Source organism: Gossypium hirsutum, chromosome D06 (genome assembly GCF_007990345.1).
Source record: "Gossypium hirsutum isolate 1008001.06 chromosome D06, Gossypium_hirsutum_v2.1, whole genome shotgun sequence".
In the NCBI taxonomy this organism is placed as follows: Eukaryota; Viridiplantae; Streptophyta; class Magnoliopsida; order Malvales; family Malvaceae; genus Gossypium; species Gossypium hirsutum.
Window position 1 is genome coordinate 9084145 of NC_053442.1, and position 22519 is coordinate 9106663.

Genomic DNA, 22519 nt, shown 5'->3' on the forward strand with positions numbered 1-22519 from the left:
TGATTGATAACAAATTTCGTAGTTTTTATTATAATTCTAACCTATTGGATAATGTTAAGGTAAATTTGTTATCTTAATTAATTTATATGCGAAATGCATGATTTTTGCAGTTTTGAAGGTAGTTGGTGCACTGAGAGGAAATGACTTAAAACTCACTTAAGGATGCTCAATGTTGCAACATCTCTACAACAAAAGACTTACGGAATTGGGCTGATATGTTGCCATCTTTGAATACCCAAAAAAGTTTATTGGACCTCATAAATCCTTTTGACCCAAGTCTGAAGTAGGTTAACAAGTCTGAACAATCCACCAAAGGAGAAAGAAGCCCAAATTAGTTACTAAGTGGATTTTGCTTTTCAAACGCATCCTAAATATTTTTAGGGTAAACTATAAAATCAACTCCTTATCTATATTTTAAATTATGTTTTGAATTTTGATCATCGAATTTTAATTTGTTATGATATCGTCACTAACATTGTCAATTTATAGCATTTTGGTTTAACGGGGTAACAAGTTGACATGACGTTCTAAATCATCATTTTAAACTAAAATTTTAGGTAAAATTACAAAGCTAATCCCTATACCTTTTCTTCGAAACAATTTAATTTCTTCTTCTTCTTCTTCTTCTTCTCATTTCTTTCCTTTTCTCTCTTCTCCCTAAAATAAGATAATTAATTATTCTTTGTTGTTCCAGCAAAAACAATACAATGTTTTAGATCTAAAAGGAATTGCCACCCAACAAACATAGAAAGAAAGCTTGTCATTGCATTCAATCAATTTGTTAAAGTTTACTTGACTATCTAACATTCTTGAGAAGTCCCTGAGAACATAATGGTGATCTTGCGCTCCAACTTCCAGTTGTTGAGCATATCGGCAAGCTTTCCTCTTCAACAACTTGTAGTTTATATAATACCTAGAAAAAACACTTTTTTTGGGGATACTTCAAGAAATTACAAAGTAAATCAACTACCAATCATTCATCAGGGTGTATATACATACCCTTGTCATTCTTGAATTCCAGACTCTTTCAACTTCTTCCCAAAACCCACCATAATTGTCACAAGTATATACTTGAATGTATCATCAACAACGATTTCAAACTTGGGTAACCCATGTTATATAAATGCTGATGAAGGTTTAGAAGAGAAGTGTAGGGATTAACTGTGCAATTTGATAACAGCTCAATGATCAAATTGTAACAAATAGATAATATTAGTGACTATTTCGTAATAAATTAAAATTCGAGGGCCAAAACGTAAGTTTACCCATTTTTAATTCCCATTTAGTAGACTCCATCGATTTCTCCTAATTTTGCCCAATTGTTTCTATTATTATTTATTCATTTATTATGAAACTGCCTGCCGTTTCCCGAAATAAATGGAGTGGAGTGGTCCAAAAATGTCTTGGAAATTTAGCCAAACTTTTAAGTTTAAGCTCCAAGAATTAACAATGGGGGCAACGGAAAATATCTGGACCGCCATGGACATCGCACCAAGCGTAGCTATCCACGATTCAATCCCTCACCATCCTCTCTCCGTCGATACCGCTCTTTCTTTCCCCGTCATGTCTCATCGCGTCATGTTATTTTCTTCCCCGTTCTCTTTTTCTTGTAAAATTTAATTTTCAGCTCTTAGCTTGCATTGTCTTATGGTTTCATTTTCATTTTCTATTTGGTGGATCTTCAAGTTTTATTTCATTGCTTTTAAGCTAAGTATGACAAGCTCAAACGCCTGGAATTTCGAATTTATTTTGTTTTTAATGACATTTTTCTCGGTTTATATATTTATACAGCGACGTGTGTAAGAAACTGTTCAGGAAATGGGAGAAGTTGGAAAATTCTCGTTTCTCCGTCGAGACAGTATCAGGCGGCATAACGAATCTTCGTGAGCCCTTGTCTTTTTGTTGTTTATTATGGAAAATTTTCGTTCTACGTAGAGGAGAGAGTTAATTTGTTCGTAGTTATTAGAACGATTTTTCTAGCACAATTTTCTTATCGTGTTTCAGATGGGAAAAAGAATATGAACTAGAATTTTTTTAAAAGAAGTCCGTAGTACGAGGCTAGAGATCGGTTTATTGATTGTTCTCGTGTTTATTTTATATTTTCTTTTTCTTTTATTTTATTTTTTGCGGTTTTTGGTTGATTTTGTGGCAATTTATTTGCTAAGCGTGAATAAATTTAATGCAGTGCTAAAGGTTTCTGTGAAGGAAGGAAATGGAGATAATGTGGCTGTAACAGTTAGATTATATGGACCTAATACTGAATATGTCATCGATCGGAAACGTGAGTTGCAGGTATTCCCGCTATACTTGTTCGACGCTTCTTTCTGTAGAATATTGTCTTCGAAAATATCGTATTTTTTAGCTGAATGATATTGGTGCGCATAATATTACCTTCATAATGCTCAAACCTTGCTTAAAGGGATTGTTGGACTTGGTTTAGGATTTCCTTTGAAATATGTTTCTTGCATGCATGTAATTGAGGTGGCAAAGATATGCTTAGTAATTCTTTTTGATGTTCTGCTCAACTAAATTCTAGCTAGTTATAATTATTAATTCATCCCAATCTTTTATTTTTTTGGTTTCATTACCATCTTTCTAGTTGATGACACTTTTCTTTCCTTTCTTTACTTTTTAATTGCTCACTTCATATTGTGTTTAGGCAATCAAATACCTCTCGGCTGCAGGATTTGGTGCTAAATTGCTTGGAGTTTTTGGAAATGGCATGGTGCAGTCTTTTATAAATGCACGTACCTTAAACCCAGCAGGTAAGCATAAGAGAGATCACCCATGGGAGTAAAACTGCACCTGAAATTGTGTTCTTTAGAAATCAGAAATTTGAGAAGATTTATGCCTTTGAGCAGCTTAATCTCATGTTTTGCGCTGGAAGCATGCTCAAGAAATTTGTCTTCCTCTCTTAAAGCCTTTTATTTCCCTGTTTATTGTATAACTATTATTGATATTGACATAGTCTCAAAGTATATTAAATTTAATTTAAGAAGACACTGACTTCTTTGCAAGTAATTACTACCTTTAATATTGGAAATTGTTCTTTAACTCAACTGCTAGCTATCGTTGGGCCTGCAATCTTTGCACTGATAATTTTATCTTTCCCCTTGACAGACATGAAAAAGCCTAAGCTGGCTGCAGAAATTGCTAAGCAACTTCGTAGATTCCATCAAGTGGAAATTCCTGGTTCTAAAGAGCCTCAGCTATGGGTTGACATCTTCAAGTTCTTTGAGAAAGGTTTGGGAACAAACTTTTTCCACATGATTTTATGTTAGTTTTTTACAGCTAAAATAAATTTTAAGTATGTCTTCCATTGTAGTGACTTCAGTACCCGTTTTCTTTCTTTCATTTATTTTCCAATTTTGGCTTTTAAGAGAGACATTCATTGTCTGGAGTTTGGACTGATTACAGTCTGCTATTGTCGATGGTCCTCACTAATGCGGACTTGTTTAGTTTGTTCTCAAGATTATTGCCTAGCAGTACACGATGTAATCTAATGCTTTGGGGCCTTCTGTTGCAGCATCTTCTCTCCGGTTTGAAGCTCCCGATATGCAGAGGAGATATGAGACAATTTCATTTAAGGAAGTGCACGAGGAAGTTACACAGCTGAAGGTAAAATCTCTATTTATATATGGTTTATTCATCTCATGCAGATGAAGGGAAGGTGTTACATGTTTATTGGCTTGGAAAATAAGGATGATTATGGTGTGATTTGGTGTCTAAATTTTTGAATTCAAACCAATCCAAATTACAACAAGAATCATCTCCGACAAAACGGAAAGAATTTGGCTTGGTTTGGTTTCTTATTTGGTTTTGGCCTCAAAAGTCAAAATCATGTAAATTATGACATGAAAAAATAATGAAAGAAAAAGTCATCCCTTAAATTTGGAGTGTGTATAACTTCTCCTCAGAGGAAATCCTAATCTAAATAATGCTTATATATTTTAGATATAAATAAATATGTAAAAAACTGCCTCAAATAAGATAATAAAATAATAGTATATATTATATTATTTATTTTTAGTTTGGTTTTTGGTTTGGAATTTGGATAGGCTTTAAAATATTACGAAACTAATATATAATTCGGTTTGCTTCCGAACTGAAAAATTTTAACTCCGAAACCAAACCACTCCAAACGAAAGTAATGGGTTTGATTTGTATTTTTGGTTTAACCAAATAATACTCAGCCCTATCAGGAAGTCTTGCTGTTCTGTCTTTTATTTTTTATTATATATTGATTCTTGTAAGATCAAGAACTTTATCCCAGTTCATGAGAGTATCTCTTGATGGACCAGGAATTAACAGATCGACTTAATGCTCCGGTAGTGTTTTCTCACAATGATTTACTTTCTGGAAATTTGATGCTTGATGATAAACATGGTATGTCTCTGAACTTATAATATTGAGTTTGAATGATCTGTTACCCTGGCATCTTTCCTCTTGTTCTGTTGATACTGGAAGAACATACATACATACATACTATTCAGCTTAGGTTGCCGGGAGGCGTAGGCTGCTTGCAATGTGGAATATCTCGAAAAAATGTGATCTGTACTGGGTTTTATTGCTTTCTTGTTAAACCTAACCTAAGGCCACATTCAAGAGATGGATAATAAATCCCCATGGACCTTTCTTTTGCTATTTCTGAACATTGCCTATTTCCAGCCAAAATAAGTTTGTCTAATATGATTGAGATGTCATTATCAGACACTTCAGAGCATTTAAGAATCGAAAGACGAACAGGGAAGAACCATAAAGTGCCATCTGTCTGTATTTTCATATTGTTTTACTTGAAACTGTGGCCACTGTCAACTGTGCACCAGCTAGCGTCCAAATTGTAGTGCCTATGTTTTCATCTGATTTGAACACAACTTGCTACATGTTCATAGTCGAGTGTAATATGACATGTATGGATACATAGAATGGTGTTCTACTCGATTAGACATTACTGGGTTGAAAATCTGGCTTTATCATTATGATAAGGGTTTTTTTTCTTCTTATAATTCCTAATAAAGACACTGGCCTTGTCACCATGATAAACACATAGGATAGGATGTAATGAGAAATCAAAACCTCAAAACAAAAGAATTTGATGTTACCTTGGTTCCTCATTGCTGGATTCAATCCAAGAATAGTTTCTTTATGCTTCCCTAACCTATAAATTGTTTCAATTTCTTAGTATGCTCACTTAACTGTTTATCTTGTCAATGCCCAGATAACCTCTACTTCATAGATTTCGAGTACGGTTCATACAGTTACAGAGGCTATGACATCGGAAATCACTTCAATGAATATGCAGGCTATGAATGTGATTATAGCTTGTATGCTTCCTCTATATTTTCTGCCTTACAATTCTGTGTTTCTTTTCTGCAGCCAAGTTGTGTATTTGAATAGCTTGATACCTACTGATATTGAACATGGTGTTAATGTAGGTATCCTAGTAAAGATGAGCAGTACCATTTTTTCAGGCATTATTTAAAACCTGAAAAACCATATGAGGTATGTAAGGGTATCTGATTAGTTGCATATGTGATTTGAGCAATAAGAGGTTTCAACTTGGACATGAATGTAACTTTCTTTTATTTGTATGAAAAGAACATGTTTATCAATTAAAAAAAATGTTATCCAGCCTCATTGATGAGTCTTGGATACGGGTATCTATTGAGTTGTTATTCATTTAAACCAATGTTATTCGGACTCGGTGATGAGTCTTGGATATGTGTATCTGTTATGGGTACACTCAATTTTTTTTAGTTTTCCTATTTGAGTATGTTACGGACACATGTCGGATGCGAGTACTTTAAGAGAATGAAGAGTTAGAGTAACTTAGTTCTAAAATTAAATCCAATTTTGGAAAAATATCTACATTCAAAGCTCCTTGTGTTTAACCGCAGGTACCAGAAAAAGATCTTAAAGCTCTGTATATCGAGACAAACACGTTCATGCTAGCTTCGCACTTGTATTGGGCTTTATGGGCCCTAATTCAGGTACTCCTTTTCTCCACCTAGCCTTTCCAAACCCAACAAACCATAACATATATCTAAGTCGTATCTTTTTTGTTTTTTCCTGCTAATTGTTGTAGGCAAAGATGTCTGCCATAGATTTTGATTATCTGGGTTATTTCTTCTTGCGGTATAATCAATACGAGAAAGAGAAGCAGATGTGCGTCTCACTTGCACAATCTCACTTGTCAGTCTAAAAAAGCACAAGATTGTATAGTGTCATGCCCAAATAGCAAAATCATGTATGTCATGGACTTGAAAGAGCACTTTATTTTTATTTTATTTTTGTAAAATATTGTTTTGTATCCCATTTTTGAGACACACTGTTGAAAAACAAGATTGAAAGAAAACTAGTAGATTTACAGTGATTATTAAATATTAAACGTTCATATCCAAAATTCAAGTTCAAATTGGGTTACAGATCACCAAAAATAGGTGCAATTGATGCATTCGGTTGTGTCAATTTAAGGTTTATTAAAACGGGTAAATTCATGGGTAATGAAATCCATAACCAAAATGATTGAATTAATAGACATTAATATATAAATTAATTTAATTTAACTCAATAAATTTGATAAGATCAATTATTTTTAAAAGTGGGCGGTCAAATCAATTAAGTAACTAAAACTGAGTGAAAAAATAATAACCAATGTAATAGTTGTATTACGAGTGAAGGTTATGAGAGGTGGTGGCAAATGTCGTTTCAAGCTGTGACCCAAGGTTTAAAGTTTTAAGAAGATAAGCATAGCATGGGAGAAGAGTAAGACCTTATCATGGCACAAAACCATAGTGGGTTCAGGATCTCTTGTACATTTAAAATACATGTTGATTATGTTGAAAAATTTGTGAAAGAAGTGAAGAACAAGCTTTTTCAACTTTCTACATGTAATGTAACAACGATGTATTTATATAAATGTTTATACTCCTACCAAATCTAGCAAAACCACAATTCCTCATTAATATCACCTTCATACCTTAATGGTGTATCCGATCCTTTGACTTTGACAATGCTGCTGGATCTTCAACCCCATCACATTCCAAGAGATACCAAGAGGCTTCAGCTACAGAGCCCAACCCTATATTGGAAAACAAAATTTACAATCAAGCTTGGAGAACCTGGCAGTGAACAATGTGGCTTTTCAGCCGGTTCCGCCCAGCAAGGCTAGACCAAAGATTTGTAAACAAGGTCTTGAACTGACCCTTCCCTGCTATGGTTTCCCATAAATGTTCAGCTGTAGCTCCCCTCAGATCGTCGGATTTTGTAACATCGACCAAAGATACACTCATATTATTCCGAATGATGCAGAGTTTCCCGTTAAGTGGAACGAGAGCTGCTGCTTCTAAAGCTCGAGAATTGCCCAGATGAATCCTACTATCGATATGCTTTCCCCAAGAATCAGTCACTTCATCATAAACCCTTAGCTTACAACCATCCTTGCACTCCAAAGCATAAAGATGGCCGTTTAAGGAAGTACATGGGTTCCGCCAGCCTGCAACCATTCCATTATAGACAGGGTACCAATTATCGGTTTCAGGTTGGTAGACCTCACTCATTACCTGTTGGTGAGGTCCAAGGCCCTTCAAGAACCACTTCCCCTCGTATACAACCCCAATGAAGGGCACCATTGCCGTGCTCATATCTGAAATATATGACCATCTATTCTTGTTGGGATCATAGACTTCAGCGGACCTCAATGATCGATGTACCCCTTCATTCTCTCCACCAGCAACATACAAGCAATTGTTTATAACACACGAACCAAAGAAATGTCTTCGACGAAGCATATCTGGGGCACGGTGCCATTTGTTTGTCCTAGCACTATAAAATATGACTCGTCGCATTGATCCTTTTAATGGATCCTTACCACCGAATAGATAAAGGTGGCAACCACTGAGGACAGCACATCCAAAGCCAAGGGCTTCAGAATACTCCTTAGGGACAGGAGGGAGTGGCTGCCAGAGCTGGTATACAGGATCAAAGGCATGCCAAGAAATTTTTCCATCTCGATCTCTCTTAATTACGTATATCCATTCTTCAGCAATTCCAAGGCTCTTACGGAGTGAATAAAAGAAGTTACCAGACAAAAGTCTATACCATCTTTTGCAGACCAGGCGGAGCTTTCTGTGCTCAACCCGTGGGACACGTATTAGGCAAGCAATAGCAAGATCATCAGGGAGTCCAGGAAGCAGAGGAGACTGGTTACGGCTCCTATCACCACGTGTTGCCTTGCTCCTTGTCGGATGAATGGATGGTTTAATATCAGGTTGGAGACACAACTTTGTACCAGGTACATATCTTTTGGCTCCAGCAACAGTTTTGAGTCCAGCATCCACTCTACATAAACAAGCTGTTGTATCAACCTGCCAAGAACATTCACAATTAGTGAGAGTTTTTATCTTACTGAATATATCATTTATTTATGATGATCAAGACATTTCTAGCATGCATGATCTGCTTATCAATGTTTAATACTTGATTTATGACATCTTTTATTGTAAACCCCGGATGCCAACATACAAGCAACAATTACCATCTTGAGTAGATGTTGCACTCTGTTTTCTATAGTCAGTACGATGAAAGGGGGCGGGGGAACAGTATTTCAAGATCCAATTAACAATCCAAACCATAAGAATCAAAGACAATTCCAATAATACTAAAGGAATACAAGACTTGTGAGTGGAAGCAGGGCACCTTGGATTCCTTTTCTATTAAGGGTCATACTGATAGTATTAGACAGTCAAGTATACAAGCTTGAACTCAAAAAAAGAGCAACAAAATTTGATAGAAAAGCTCCTAAACACAAAATAAGATGTTGAAAGAGAACAGATTTCAACATTGAGGATAGTAATGCACCTTCTAACCTAATTTCACAGCATCCTAAAGGTATCTATTGCAACTATTCAAAGCCATAAAAAAACCTCGAGTTGGTTAACGCTTTGGTTTCACATTTTACGTACTTACAGTCCATAATGATTCAGAAAAAAAAAAGAGCTTGGAAGTTTAAGACAAAGCCATGAAGACTGTAAATTCGGCAAACAAGTTTTTGTATATATTTCCAATATTATTATGTTCACCACTTCATCCACAAATGCACGCACAGCCAAACAATAAAATGAGTCTACCGAAGAATAGTTTTTGAGACAGACTAAAGCTAAGAATGGTCAAACCATCAATCAAAGAAGGATGGTGCAAAATCAATCACAATAGTCAAGAGAGAGCTAACTTTCCAGCCTCTAAGAAATATGAGGTCCATGTTGTTTGCTAAGTTTAAAAATCAAAATATAGAACAACGAATTGGACCGCCGAGACACTGCAATATGAGAGTCAGATACAAGTATGTTTTCAACATCGAGTATGTTCAATATTTGAAGGATCATCATACTAGAGTGTTGGACATGGATACTTGAAGAAAAGCTCTTAACCAGCATAGCATCAAGTTGTTAGAAAGGCAAGCATAAGCTATTATCACCATAAACCATTTAAATAGCATTTATTCAAACAGATGATAAGATTGAATTGAAAAGCAGAAAGGAAGGGGCTAATTAACTTACCAATGGAGGTTGAATCATTCTATCCATGCTTTCCTGGTTCAACAACAACTAGCCAACACCAAATTCACCCACAACCCAACCTCCAGAATCAAGTCCTATCTCTCAATCATCATTCTTCCACCCAACAAAACATCAACTACAAATAAACAAGTTTCACTATCGTCATCATTTCCCTTCAAAGATTTTCCATTTTCAAAACAACAATCTCAGAGATCTATACAGATTAAGGAATCGTTTCTTATGAACCAAAATCAAAAGGGGCTAACTTTTAATCTTTCCAAAATCCACAGCTTGAATGAAAATCTTAAATATAAACACACCTAAAGCTTAACGATCAAACACCTCAACAATCTATCAAAAGAAAAAAAAAAGGGGAATTTGCAATATGAAGGGGGAGGTCGGGCTCAAAAACCAGAATCAGTCAAAATTTTTGAATACCATCCAAATCCAACATTTTAAACAGGTAATCTCCAAAACCCATGCGTGAAATCAAAAAACCAAATACAGAAGCCCCATAAAACGACTTGCCATGGACTCAAAATGGAGAAAACAGAAACCCCAGAATCTTATCTTTTTGGTATTAAGAACTCAAAAGAGGAAAGGGAAAGGAAAAGAAAACATAAGATGCGAGACAGGACAAAAAATGGGGGCAAAGAGAGCACTGAAAGAGAAGAAAGAGTCCCATTAAAATGTATCAGTGGAGTTCAGGGCCCATCTACCTCAACGGCACAACCTACCAAGCAAAAGAGTTTATTCAACAAGAGAGAGAGAGAGAAAGAGAGACCAAAAGAAAGAAAGAAAAGCAAACCTAAAACATCAAAAGGTGCAGAGAAAGATGAGGCTTAAATGATGACACTTTGGTGGTTTGTTGTAATGGGGAGCAGAGAAGAGAAGAGAAACTTTAATAGCAAATCACAAATAGGAATATAACTGTTGCCCCTTGCCTGTTGTTGAACATTCAACAAGCAATCCAATCCCCCCCCCCTCTAGTTTTGAGACAAAGATTTTGTTATTTTATTTATTTATTTCTCACAGATTTTCAGAGAACTGGACAAAGATTCAAAAACAAACACAGTGGGTCTCACACCTTCCACAACTCCAGCAAATGGTACATGCTAGACGACTACACCAAATTTATTACACATCACCTAGTTCCTAGTTCCTACTCCACAAAGGAGCATTGGGCCATTTTTCTATCTTGTCTAAAAATCATGATCATTGATCAAAATGGGTCCAGCCCCCTAGTTGTTCTTCTTACTCAGATCTGAGATCACAGTGATTGGATTCTGATTGCCAAACAGAGCTATCAACTTTATAAATATTATATATGTATGTACACATATTTCTTTCCAATTTTCGGACTGTTTAATTTGAAGCCATTTTTACTCTGCATATACACAATGTTTTCTGTTTCAAATGATAATCTTCAATAGTGTGCTTTAGATGATATTTATGTAAAAAAATATAATTAATGGTTTAATGTATGCTTCTGAATTAATACAAGTAAAAATTATTTTAAAATAATAATTACTTCATCATTAATTGTTAATAAATATACTTTTTCTTCTTCTTTTACATTATAGAAGTAAACTTGGTAGGTTGGAATTTTGAATTAGAACTAACCATGGGTTATTTGGCACTAAATGTATCATGGAAGCTTTTGGTAGTAAGAATTAAATTATATTTTTTTATTTTTTTATTTTCTATTAATAAAAAAAGTAAATTCGTCTGTGTATGTTAGATTAAAAATTAAACTAATTTTTTTATTAAAAATTTTATCCACTTTACCGTTAAAAAAAATGACAGTGCTGATAAAATAAATAATTAATTATATGTGGCGTGCCACGTGTGCCTCATATTGACATACATGGACCAATTTTTAATAGTAGAAACAGATGAAATTTTTAATAGACGGCTCTTTGGTCTAATATATAAGGTCTAATTTATCCAATATTTTTAATAAAGAAGGTAAAATGTAATCCGACAACTTAAAAAAACTACTTTTCTATAAAATTTGAATAGGAAATAATTAGTCAGGCATACCCCAATTTCCGAAGAATATTATTTTCAATCCCCCTCCAAGAAAAATCAGTGATTTATTCTTTTCTGAGGAAAAAAAAGAAACCCTTTTCTGACTTTTAATTTTAATGAAGAATATAGAATTGAGAGTGTTAGGTTTTTTCTTTTGAATGCATTTAAAGATGGTGGACTAGGGAACTTGCAAATTGCTTGTTAGAAAAACTGAATGCCAGTCAGCTGGTCAACACATGTTCATAAATTAGATACATTAATGTAACTATAACATTAATTTCTATCCAATTCCTTATTCAATTCTTCACTACAAAATTTAATTCTAAATCAAAAGAAAATTATATTTAAATTCAAAATTTTTTAATTATTATAAGAATAAGGGTCTGTTTGATTGCCAGTAAAATATTTTTCGTAAAATGATTTCGGGAAAATGTTTTACTTTTCTGTAAAATTATTTACTGGAAAATATTTTCTGGTGTTTGATTGAATCTGTGTAAAATATTTTCGGCTGTTTGGCAGATTTCCTGGAAATATTTTTCGAATTTTTTTACATATATTGATATATATTAATAAATTTTTATATTTTAAATTATTTTTACATATATTGCAATGATTTATTTATAATAATATTCAATTATTAAGCCACAATATTAATCGTTATAAATTGAAAAAAATTAATATCAAATAAATTATTTGTAATTGTGTTAAAAAATAAGTATTGAATAATTAAAAAAACAAGTTACTGGAAAATCGATAAATAGAAGCAATTTTCTACCAGAAATGAAGGAAGGAATGAAGGAGGCGATAGAGAGGAGAGCACGGAAAATGTCTTATGGAAATTGAAAGGGTAAGACATTTTCCCTAAAATGTAACCCATTTTCCCTTGTTTTGGAGTTCATTTTCCAAATGGAAAATGTTTTCCGCCAATCAAACGCTGGAAAAGTTGAAAATGATTTTCCGGAAAATCAATTCCTTCAATCAAACAGACCCTAAATATGATCAACTCGTATGATTAAAAATTGGTTGCCGAAATAGTTTCACTTTTAGTTTTTTTCTCCAAGGAGGGAAGTGCACTTTAGCTTTGTTGCTTTTTGGTTTGGAGAATTGGACTTTAAGAAAACTATGGCCATTAGATCCCAAACTATATGCAATGAACCTTCCTTCTTACATGGTTTGGAAATTATTGAAAAAGAGTGAAGTAGAAGTGTTTCATAGGTTTGTAAATGTAAATAAAAAACAAGGAATGAAAAGGTATCATTCACTTCATGAAATAAAGATGCAATGCATTGGATAAAAAGGCATAGATCCTTAATGTAAGGGAAAGGTCCCTCCCTCTATATTTTGCCTTATAGTTGTTTGGGGTTAATTGCATCGTATGTCTCAAATTCTAAATTGTTTTTTAAACTTTAAAACCTTTTAATTGAGTTATCAAAGTATTAATATTGTGTTGTAGAATGGAAATAGTGGTGAGATCTTGAATTGAAAGGCAAGGAGTGAAATTTTGGGCTGCATGTTTTCTAGTAGGAGGTGGCCATGTTGATGGTAAAGTGTTTGATATTGTTCTACATCACCAAAATTTCTAAAAATAAAAGGGGTTAGCGATGGAGGTAAACTGTTGTGATCTGACAAAAAAAATTAATTAAAAAATTAAAATAATTTTTTTAAAAGTAGGAGAACTAAATCATCATTATGCCATCAATAAATTAAGTTTAAATTTTGATTGGTTCCTTTTATTTCCACACCTAAGAAATGATTGTAAATTTACAAGTGATCCGACCAATCTGACACCCAAAGCTCATCTGTTGACATTCTTTTATAGTTGATGTTATTTTGATGCAGAAGTTTGATGTATCATCTTACTCTTTAAACAAAATTTTAAGCTTTATTTGGTAGTGTTAGTAACTCTATAAAGTTGAATAGAATTGAAAAGAATGACTGAATAGTTTGTATTATTAATCTGTTTGTATCAGTATAGAGATAGGGCTTATATACATGAGAAATAAAGCTAATTGCTGCTAACTAACCTACTAACAATATACCAGTCTTGATAACAAATTAACAACCTAATGCATTCACATACTTTAACATTCACCCAGCTTCTCAATAGGTGAGACTTAAAGTAAATTACGAAACTGAGTAAATAAAGAGACAAATAACGGTTTTGTAAAAATGTCAGCAACTTGGTCATAGGCTGGTACCTCACCAACAACAAGTGAACCGTCAGCAGCCTTTTCACGGACAAAGAATAGGTCAAGTTCAACATGTTTGAACTTGGTGTGCAAGACTAGATTGGCAGCAACCGCTACTGCACTAGAATTGTCACACCAAACATTAGGGGAGTCGACAGAATGAATTTGTAACTTCGTTAGCAGGGAGACTAACCATGTAATATCACTATTGGCGGCAGCAAGACTTCGATATTCTGCTTCTGCTGTTGATCGAGAAACAACTTGTTGCTTTTTCAAACACCATGAGATGGGCGTAATGCCAAAGTACACATAATATCCTGTCGTAGACCGGCGATCATCAAAATCCAACCCCTAGTTCGCATCAGTATACTCGACGAAAGATAGTCGGTCGAATGGACGAAAAATCAGACTATGATCAATAGTCCCACGTAAATACCGTAAATTTTTTTAAAGCCACAAAATGAACTAAAGTAGGCGCATGCATAAACTGGCACACACGATTCACAGCATACTCAATATCAGACCGAGTCAATACTACATATTGAAGTGCACCAGCAAGACTTCGATATTCCGTAGGATCAACAAGACGCTCGTCCTCATCTTTAGACAACGTGGACGAACTGACCATTGGTGTACGAACACTCTTAGCATTAGTCAATGAGCTCCTGTCAAGAAGATCTCTGATGTACTTACGCTAGTATAAGTGTAGACTCCTAGTGGAAGATCGAGTGACTTCAATACCTAAGAAGTAGTGGAGATCCCCCATGTCCTTTAGGGAAAACTCTTTATGTAACAACTGAATAAAACTATTTATATTGTCAATCGTGCTCCCTGTAACAATAATATCATCCACATAAACCAGAACATAGATGACAGACTCGATCGTTACTCGAACAAACAGAAACACATCAGATTTGGATACGAGAAACCCAGTAGAAACAAGAAACCGTTTCAATTTATCAAACCAGGCACGTAGTGCTTGATGCAGCCCGTATAATGCCTTTGTTAGACGACATACCAATTGCTCACCAGTCAGACCACAATGAACATAACCTGGAGGTTGTTGTATGAATACTTCGTCGGTGAGATCACCATTCAAAAAAACATTACTGACATCGACTGTCGAAACCATTTTTAATTTTGAAAAACGGAAATCAACTTTTAAAAAGGGAAATGGGAGTCGCCACCGATCCTTTATTGAGGTGTGATCGGTTCACCTTTAAAAACAATTTTGGTCTGCGAATTTTGAGAAAATAGGTTCGGGAATCGGTTACGCACGAGAAAGGGTTAGCACCCTCGTAACGCCCAAAATTGGTACCGAATCGATTGTTTAATGTCTTAATGTCGAAATTTTGAAAAGATTTTAAAATACGATCCTTTGAAAAGAAATTTTGAGTAAAATGAAATGGACGATGAGACTCACTTATTTCAAAGAAATAAATCGTCACACTCAATAAGTTAGAGTGCAACATTTTAAATCCTCAAAATTAAATTTATCTCTTGACTTTTAAAACCTATGCATTTTGAGAAGGATTTCCAATTATTTGGGTCAAATGAGAAAATCAAAACCCAGTAAGTTAGAGTTCAATTTCACAAAATTCCTAAATATCGAATATTGCCTTTATTTTTATTCATTATTTAGAAAAATTCTCGTCTCGAGAAAACAACATGTCGTATTCAATGCGTTAGGATATAACGTATCGAATTCTCGAGAGTGAACTTTTTATTTAAAATCTGTAAGTTTTATTTGAAAAAAGGATATTCGGCTATCTAAATTTAACGAACAAATTAAAACCTAGTAAGTTAGGGCATAATCTGCTCGAGAATCGTGAGCACCAAGTATTTGAAAACTTATGGATAAAACGATTTCAATATTCAAATCAACTCCAATATTTTAAACAAATGAAATGCAATTGGACAATAATGTGCGATATAAAGGGGATAACACATAAACCCAATTTATATATGAAAATAAAAAGACAAACTATTAATCTATCTTACAAGATACATTAAATAAAAACATGGAAAATAATACAGATTGAGTATATATATATATAAAATGAAAGATTTAATTCAAATGGTAATATACATATAATAATGCATATAAAAGCTGAAATATATAAAATATAATGGAATAGGGCTTTAAAATACAAATTATTAACTCAATGATGTAAAATCAATATAAAACAAAATAATTTATTATATGTCAATGATAAAATATAAAATAATATCACATGGGAGTTCTATTTTCTTAGAACAATTTAAAAAAACATGCGAAAATGAATTTTATCAACAAAATGAAAACATTAAGATATATACAAAATTATAATTAGAACAATAAGACAAATATAAGACAAAATGAAAGCCAGAACTCTCCTCTCTTTCTCATTCCAATTCGAACAAAGTAGAGGATGGCTCCAACGGCGCGCCAAGGTAAGGTTCTTCTTGCTTTTCTCTTTTATTTCATGTTATTTATGAACTGAGTAAAAAAAGAACAAAGAAAAGTGAAAAAAAATCAAAAAATCACTTTACGAAACTCTGTTTTTCTCTTTGAATACCCTTTTTTTTTGTTTTTTGTTTTGTATTCAATCTCTTCAAAAGGATCTTTTTATAGAATTTAGAACGTCTTTTTATAGCCGAAAGAAGAAAAACTAATAAGAAAAATACAGAAAACTCTCCTCCCCCTTTTCAATATCTGATATCTGGCCTTATATTGTCGAAAAATCAAAAGAAATAATCAAAATCTCAATTTTTTACAACTGCTATCTGTCCTCTTTCTGTTTGGCACTACGTTGTTCGTCTTTTTTCTGTTGCAGGAATGGTCGTACGGAGGCACGGTGAGGTGGAGGCTCGCGTGAATTTGGCGCGGAGGCACTACACGCGCACATGCACAACACGTGCGAGGAGGAGGCCTGGCTCTGCTGCGGCGGCTGAGGCCGAATGTTGCTGCCTAGGGTTTCTGATGTTTGGGAAAGTCTGGGGCTAGGTTGGGCCATTGTAATTGGGTTTAGTTTTTGTCGTAATTGGGCCGTGTAAATGGACACTATGGTTTTTATTTTATTTTATTTGGTTTAATAAAATGGGTCGGGCAAATATTGGGCCTTACAGACTTGTCGAAGTTGCCAACCACAAGAGATAACAATCGTCAATATGGTTCAAATAGTCGCAGGTTTGACCACTGTGCTAAACGTTTCCTTGAAATCACACCCAGGAACCTGCAAACATCTTTTTGCGACTAGTCGAGCCTTTCTTCGAGCAATGGTCCCATTAGAATTTTTTTTATCTTGAAAATCCACTTACACCCTATCACCTTCCGTCCATGAGGCAGAGAAACAAGTTCCCAAGTGGAGTTAGCCATAAGAGTATCAAACCCAGCTTGAACTACTACTTTCCATTCTAGATCAGCAAGTGCCTCCTCAATTGTGCGTGGTTCATAGTCAACGACTTCAACAGACAGAGCCTTGGGTTTAAAAAACTCAGCCTTGGATCTAGTAACCATAGTATGAGTAATCACCGGCTGAATAGACGGAGGTGCCGAAGAGGTCACACCTGGAGTAGGTCCTAGAGTAGAAGAACCTCCACCGTTTGAGACCGAGGGATCGAAATCCTCATGAGCAGTCCTTAACTCGGTCGATGAACCACCTGATGTAGACTGTATGGAATTATGATGAGAAGACAAAGCAACAGTGGGTATCGCGATCGTTGTAGCAAGTCGAAAGGTAGTAGACTTAACAAGCGGAACATACGTAGAGACCGTCAAACTGGGATTAACTGTATTCATGGTAGGGGAAGAAAACATGAATCGTCATTCATAAAAAACAACATAACAAGAAACAATTATCTTACCATCTGGGTGAGACAGTGATACCCTTTATGTTGAGAGCTGTATCCCAAAAATGTACATGGCTGAGAGAAAAAATCCAACTTGTGGTATGTAAATGGACGCAAATACGGAAACAACAACACCCAAAAACCCTTAAATGATCATATGTAGGTTCATGACCATGAATGATCTGATATGGGGATTGTCTTTTCAATATTGGAGTAGGTAAACGGTTTATGAGATGCACAGCACTACAAAAAGCATAACCCCAGTAGTCCATGAGCAGATTGGCTTGAGCTAAGAGAGTAAGACCAGTCTCAACAATGTGTATATGCTTTTGCTCAGCTACTCTATTCTATTTTGAAGTATGTGGATAGGATAGACGACGAATTATCCCAAGATCAGTGAGAATAGTCGTGAATGCAAGATACTCTCCACCCCAATCACTTTGAAAACTTTTAATGCATTTCCCAAACTGAGTTTGAATCATCTTCTAAAATTGAAGAAAACACTCCACTGCCTGAGACTTACGTTGAATTAGATAAATCCAAGTAAACCTACTATACATGTCGATGAATGAAATATAATACAAATTATTACCACATGCAACTGATGCCAGACCCCATAAGTCAGAGACAACCAAGTTAAAAAATCCTTATATTCAGTAGTAGAACTTGAAAAAGACAGTTTATGAGACTTCCCCTTTTGACATGCAGTACATATATTATCAAGGCACATTTTATTTGAGGCAATTTTACACTTATCAAGAACAGTTTTAAATTGAAGCAGACGGATGACCAAGTCTGCGGTGCCATAAGGCAAACACATCATCACCATTATTGAGAGTCGGAAGGCTAGTGTTGAGGGCAGAGGGATCACTGACAGATGAGACAGAAGTAACCGACAAAAAATAATAGAGCCTGACACTAGTGTGGCCCAGTAGTAAAATTTCCCGAGTCGGGATGTTATTAACAACACAATAAGATGGATGAAATTCAAAAAATACATTATTGTCCTTAGCAAACTGAGAGACAGGCAACAAATTCTTTCAGATACTTGGAACACATAGAACATTAGATAGATGAATCATCCTACTTGTAGGTAAATTAGAATTCCTAACACACGATATTTTTATAAGAATCCCATCACCCATAAGAAGAGGAGATGTACCTGAGTATGGCGTGGACTCGTGCAAAGCGGTAGCCTTTCAACAGACATGATATGTAGCCCCGGAGTCAGGACACCAAGATATGGTCCCTATAGGCATAGGAATATAAGAATTTTCATTATCAAAACTAGACCCATATTGAGTTGTACTGGATTGGACCCAGAAGTGGTAAAAAAATCGAAAGCATTAAAATCAGGGAGACAAGACAACCCAACATACGGTGAGGCATCAACGTCATGGACACGCACCCTCGATTTAGTGTGCCACGACATATTGAACCCATGATTTTGTACCAAAAAATTATTAGTAGTCTCAAGCCCAACCAGGTTGGCATTCAGCCTATTAGGTTGGCCACCATTCGGATCCATAGGCTCCGACCTACTATACGGCCCAGCACTAACAACCCAAGAGAGGTAGGCCCATAAGGCTAACCCACGACAGGTGATAAATTGATACCATAATACGGGCCTGCTCTAACATTCGGCCCAACTGCTTGTCCCACTTGGCCTGCACCAACATCACAACCCGAATTAAAAATGGTTAGGAACCCTAGCAGGCAGCTGATTAACCACAGAAAAATTTGGTTGCATTCTGTCCCATGTAGAGCCGATCAAAAAATTTGTCGGAGCAGCCATCGAGGGACCAATGTACTATCCAGGGCTACCGAGGTAGGCCAGACCACCACGCGTTGACGAATACCAGCCAAGGCGCCAAACACATCGTCGCGCGATTCGTAACTAGCACGTCCAGATGGCGTCGGCGCCATGGCTGGAATGGATGAGCCACCATATTCACGATCAAACCTGTAATAACATCTTTACGCCATATGGCCATACCTACTACAAATCTGACATTGAAGCTGAGTCCAGAACCCTCGACCACAAATAGAAAACGGTGGATGGTTACCACGCACGGGCGTCGACGAAACGACTTCCACCAAATACACATGGAAGGACACGTCAGTCACTGTACGAGCTTGTCAACTCTCAAACTCCATAAGTACATCGACAAGTTTTTGTAAAGAAAGAGAGTCAGACGAAAAAGAGGCCAAAGTAAGAACTACGTCAAAATCCGATGAGAGTCCGACAAGGATGATCTCCACCTTCTCTGCCTCTAGAACCACAGATCCGGATGCCTCGAGCAATGCACAGGTATTTTGTATTTTTGCCGTATACTCTTTAATAGTTATCGTCCCTTTCATGATAGAGTGTAATTCGTGTTTGATACGAGACACCTTGGCTCTAGCGGTAGCAACAAATAGTCAATTTTGCGGCTGTAAAATAGGATAATAAGGAAGAACTAATTGTAGAGAGTAACCAAGAAGCAAGAAGCTTATCTTGCTGAACAAAGAGAGACGTATCAAGATTCGGATTTAAAATTCTATCCGGAGAAGAGATGAATCGTGGCGGAATAGGTAACGTCCCTTCTAAATATCCTAGCAATTCATAACCTTCGATTATCAAACGAACATGCTGTTTCCATTGCACAAAGTTTCCTTCATCCAACTTCACCGTATTGTGACGAGGAAAGGTTTGAACCAATCGAGAGCTGGAAAACGCAGGGCTGCCGCGGTCAACATTTGAATCAGCGAAATTGTCCATGGATCGGCAGCGAAAAGACCTCCAGGAACTTAGGTGACTGATACCTTGTTAGTAACTCTATAAAGCTGAATAGAATTGAAAAGAATGACTGAATAGTTTTGTATTATTAATCTGTTTGTATCAGTCTAGAGATAGGGCTTATATACATGATAAATAGAGCTAACTACTGCTAACTAACCTACTAACAATATACCAGTCTTGATAGCAGATTAATAGCCTAATGCATTCACATACTTTAACAGATAGTAATTATTTAGTTAAAAATAAGAAGAAATGATTTTGATAGTCCAAAAAAACTTATAAGCTTCTCTTTTTTTTATCGTAATTCCAATTATGAAATTGGTTACTTGATGTGCTATCTCCAACTTTATGATTTTGGTTCCCTTACTTCATATGGATATTCGGCCTCATTCTAAATGCATATTTCCACAAATATATAGTTAATTCATAATTTTATTATTTTGGATATCCCTAATTAATATTATTATTATTTTAATAATTTAAATAAAAAATTTAAAAATTTTGCTAAAAAACACATTTTAATTTGAATGTTAAAAGTAAGGTAAAAATGTTAATTGCATCAATAAATATTAAATTTAGTGGTAAGGTACATTGCACTTTTAAAAAAAATTTAGATTCGAACTCAACAAAAGATATTATCAAGAGAAACATCCACAAATTCTAAAAAAAATAATATTTATAAACAATAAAATAGAAATAAAAGATACTTTAATTACAACTTCAAAAGGGTGTTGTATATTTAATTTTAGAAATAAAATTATAAATATATGTTACTATTACAGTTGATGTTTACTGAATAACATAACAGTTAATGGAAGGGATTAATTGCAGTGGTCACTACGACTGCAAAAACTATGCAAACAAAAACACAAAAAATGGCTCGGCACTACAAAAATTGTGTAAACAAAAAACATAAAGAACACCACGGTATGTTTGTGCAATTCAATTTCCTTATGTCTGCAGAGTCTAGCTCAATAAATAATTTCACTATCTTTAATCAACAATATAATAAGTGAATCATATTCTATCATTTTCCAAATATAGAGGTCTCACATTTGTACCTAAAGACTAAAACACTTATCCCCAAATTCTCTCCCTAAAAACTTGGGTAGTAAACACATAAGGTTTACAAATCAGTTTGTGCTCTCACAAAAATAATTCCTCAAAGAACAAATACAAGTGCTCTCAATATGCTCTCATACATCACATGGACAAGTCTCTTAGCATATATCAATTTCGGTTTTCTAACATACAATCTAAATGAATACAAAGCAACTCATTGAAAATAACAATTTTACTCAAACAATAAAATTATTAATCTGATGAAGCTGCACAAAACATATGTTGTCTTGATTCATTCGAATCCAATCCAATCTTCACTAGCCACAAGTTAATTAGTTTTCATAAATAGGCTCTAGTATCTTCAAAATATCTACGCAATAACTAATCTAAAGATTTTGTTGCATAAAATTACCGATACAAATATAATAAGTATTTTTATTGCCTTAGTGGCAGTTTATAATGAAAATTGCTGAACGCCACTCAACATAGAATCACATATCTTGCTTCAATAGTATATATCAGAGGCAAATTTAGGGTAGAAAATTTTTTATTTTAGCTCTTTAAAATTTTTAAAATTTTAAATTAGTAAAGATAAAATTATACTTTTTTGCACCTCTAAAAATGATAAAATTTTAATTTAATCTTTTAAAAATTACATTTTACTATCATAAAAATTATAATTTAATTTCGACCCTTAAAAAGGTTTTCTGACTTCGCCCGTGATATATATATATAATTTTTTTATTCTTTTCACCCACATGATAAGAATGATATAGTATATATACGTGTGATGGGCATGTACCTGAACTGTTTGACCTAAGGCTCACAGTACATTCGCATCATGCGAAAAATATGTTCCATGACGCAAACTAGAGGAAAAAGAAAATAAAAGGAAAAAGAAAAGCAAAGCAAAGTTTAAAGAATATCTTACACCACTTTCTTGAATGAAACCATATAAAAGTAAAAGTAAAAGCAAAATGAGGCTGTTGTTGTTGTATGTATGTATGTATGCTTCTGCCCCTTCTACTGTATTTTGAATTGATTGATGTTATGGCTTGCAACTAAGT

General features: G+C 34.8%; 2 protein-coding genes across 8 annotated transcripts; one reads left to right on the forward strand and one right to left on the reverse strand.

The window, feature by feature from the left end:
- The first annotated feature begins 1337 nt into the window (after nt 1-1337).
- On the forward strand, nt 1338-6393 carry LOC107901286 (probable ethanolamine kinase). Its single transcript, XM_016827221.2, has 11 exons — nt 1338-1580; nt 1792-1883; nt 2186-2292; nt 2660-2765; nt 3121-3243; nt 3527-3618; nt 4302-4386; nt 5219-5324; nt 5436-5502; nt 5898-5990; nt 6086-6393. The coding sequence occupies exons 1-11, from the start codon at nt 1378-1380 to the stop codon at nt 6200-6202; spliced, it is 1191 nt and encodes a 396-aa protein (XP_016682710.2). The 5' UTR covers nt 1338-1377; the 3' UTR covers nt 6203-6393.
- Nucleotides 6394-6779: 386 nt separating this feature from the next.
- LOC107901283 (F-box/kelch-repeat protein At1g55270) lies at nt 6780-10662 on the reverse strand. Of its 7 annotated transcripts, none has more exons than XM_016827217.2 (4): nt 10366-10656; nt 9558-9693; nt 7205-8366; nt 6780-7081 (listed from the first exon to the last, which is right to left on the reverse strand). In XM_016827217.2, the coding sequence occupies exons 2-4, from the start codon at nt 9582-9584 to the stop codon at nt 6981-6983; spliced, it is 1290 nt and encodes a 429-aa protein (XP_016682706.1). In that variant the 5' UTR covers nt 9585-9693; nt 10366-10656; the 3' UTR covers nt 6780-6980. The 7 variants fall into 7 exon arrangements, with proteins under 7 accessions (XP_016682706.1, XP_016682705.1, XP_040951184.1 ...); XM_016827216.2 differs by having other exon boundaries at nt 9558-10290; XM_041095250.1 differs by having other exon boundaries at nt 6780-8366; nt 10366-10662.
- Nucleotides 10663-22519: the final 11857 nt, after the last annotated feature.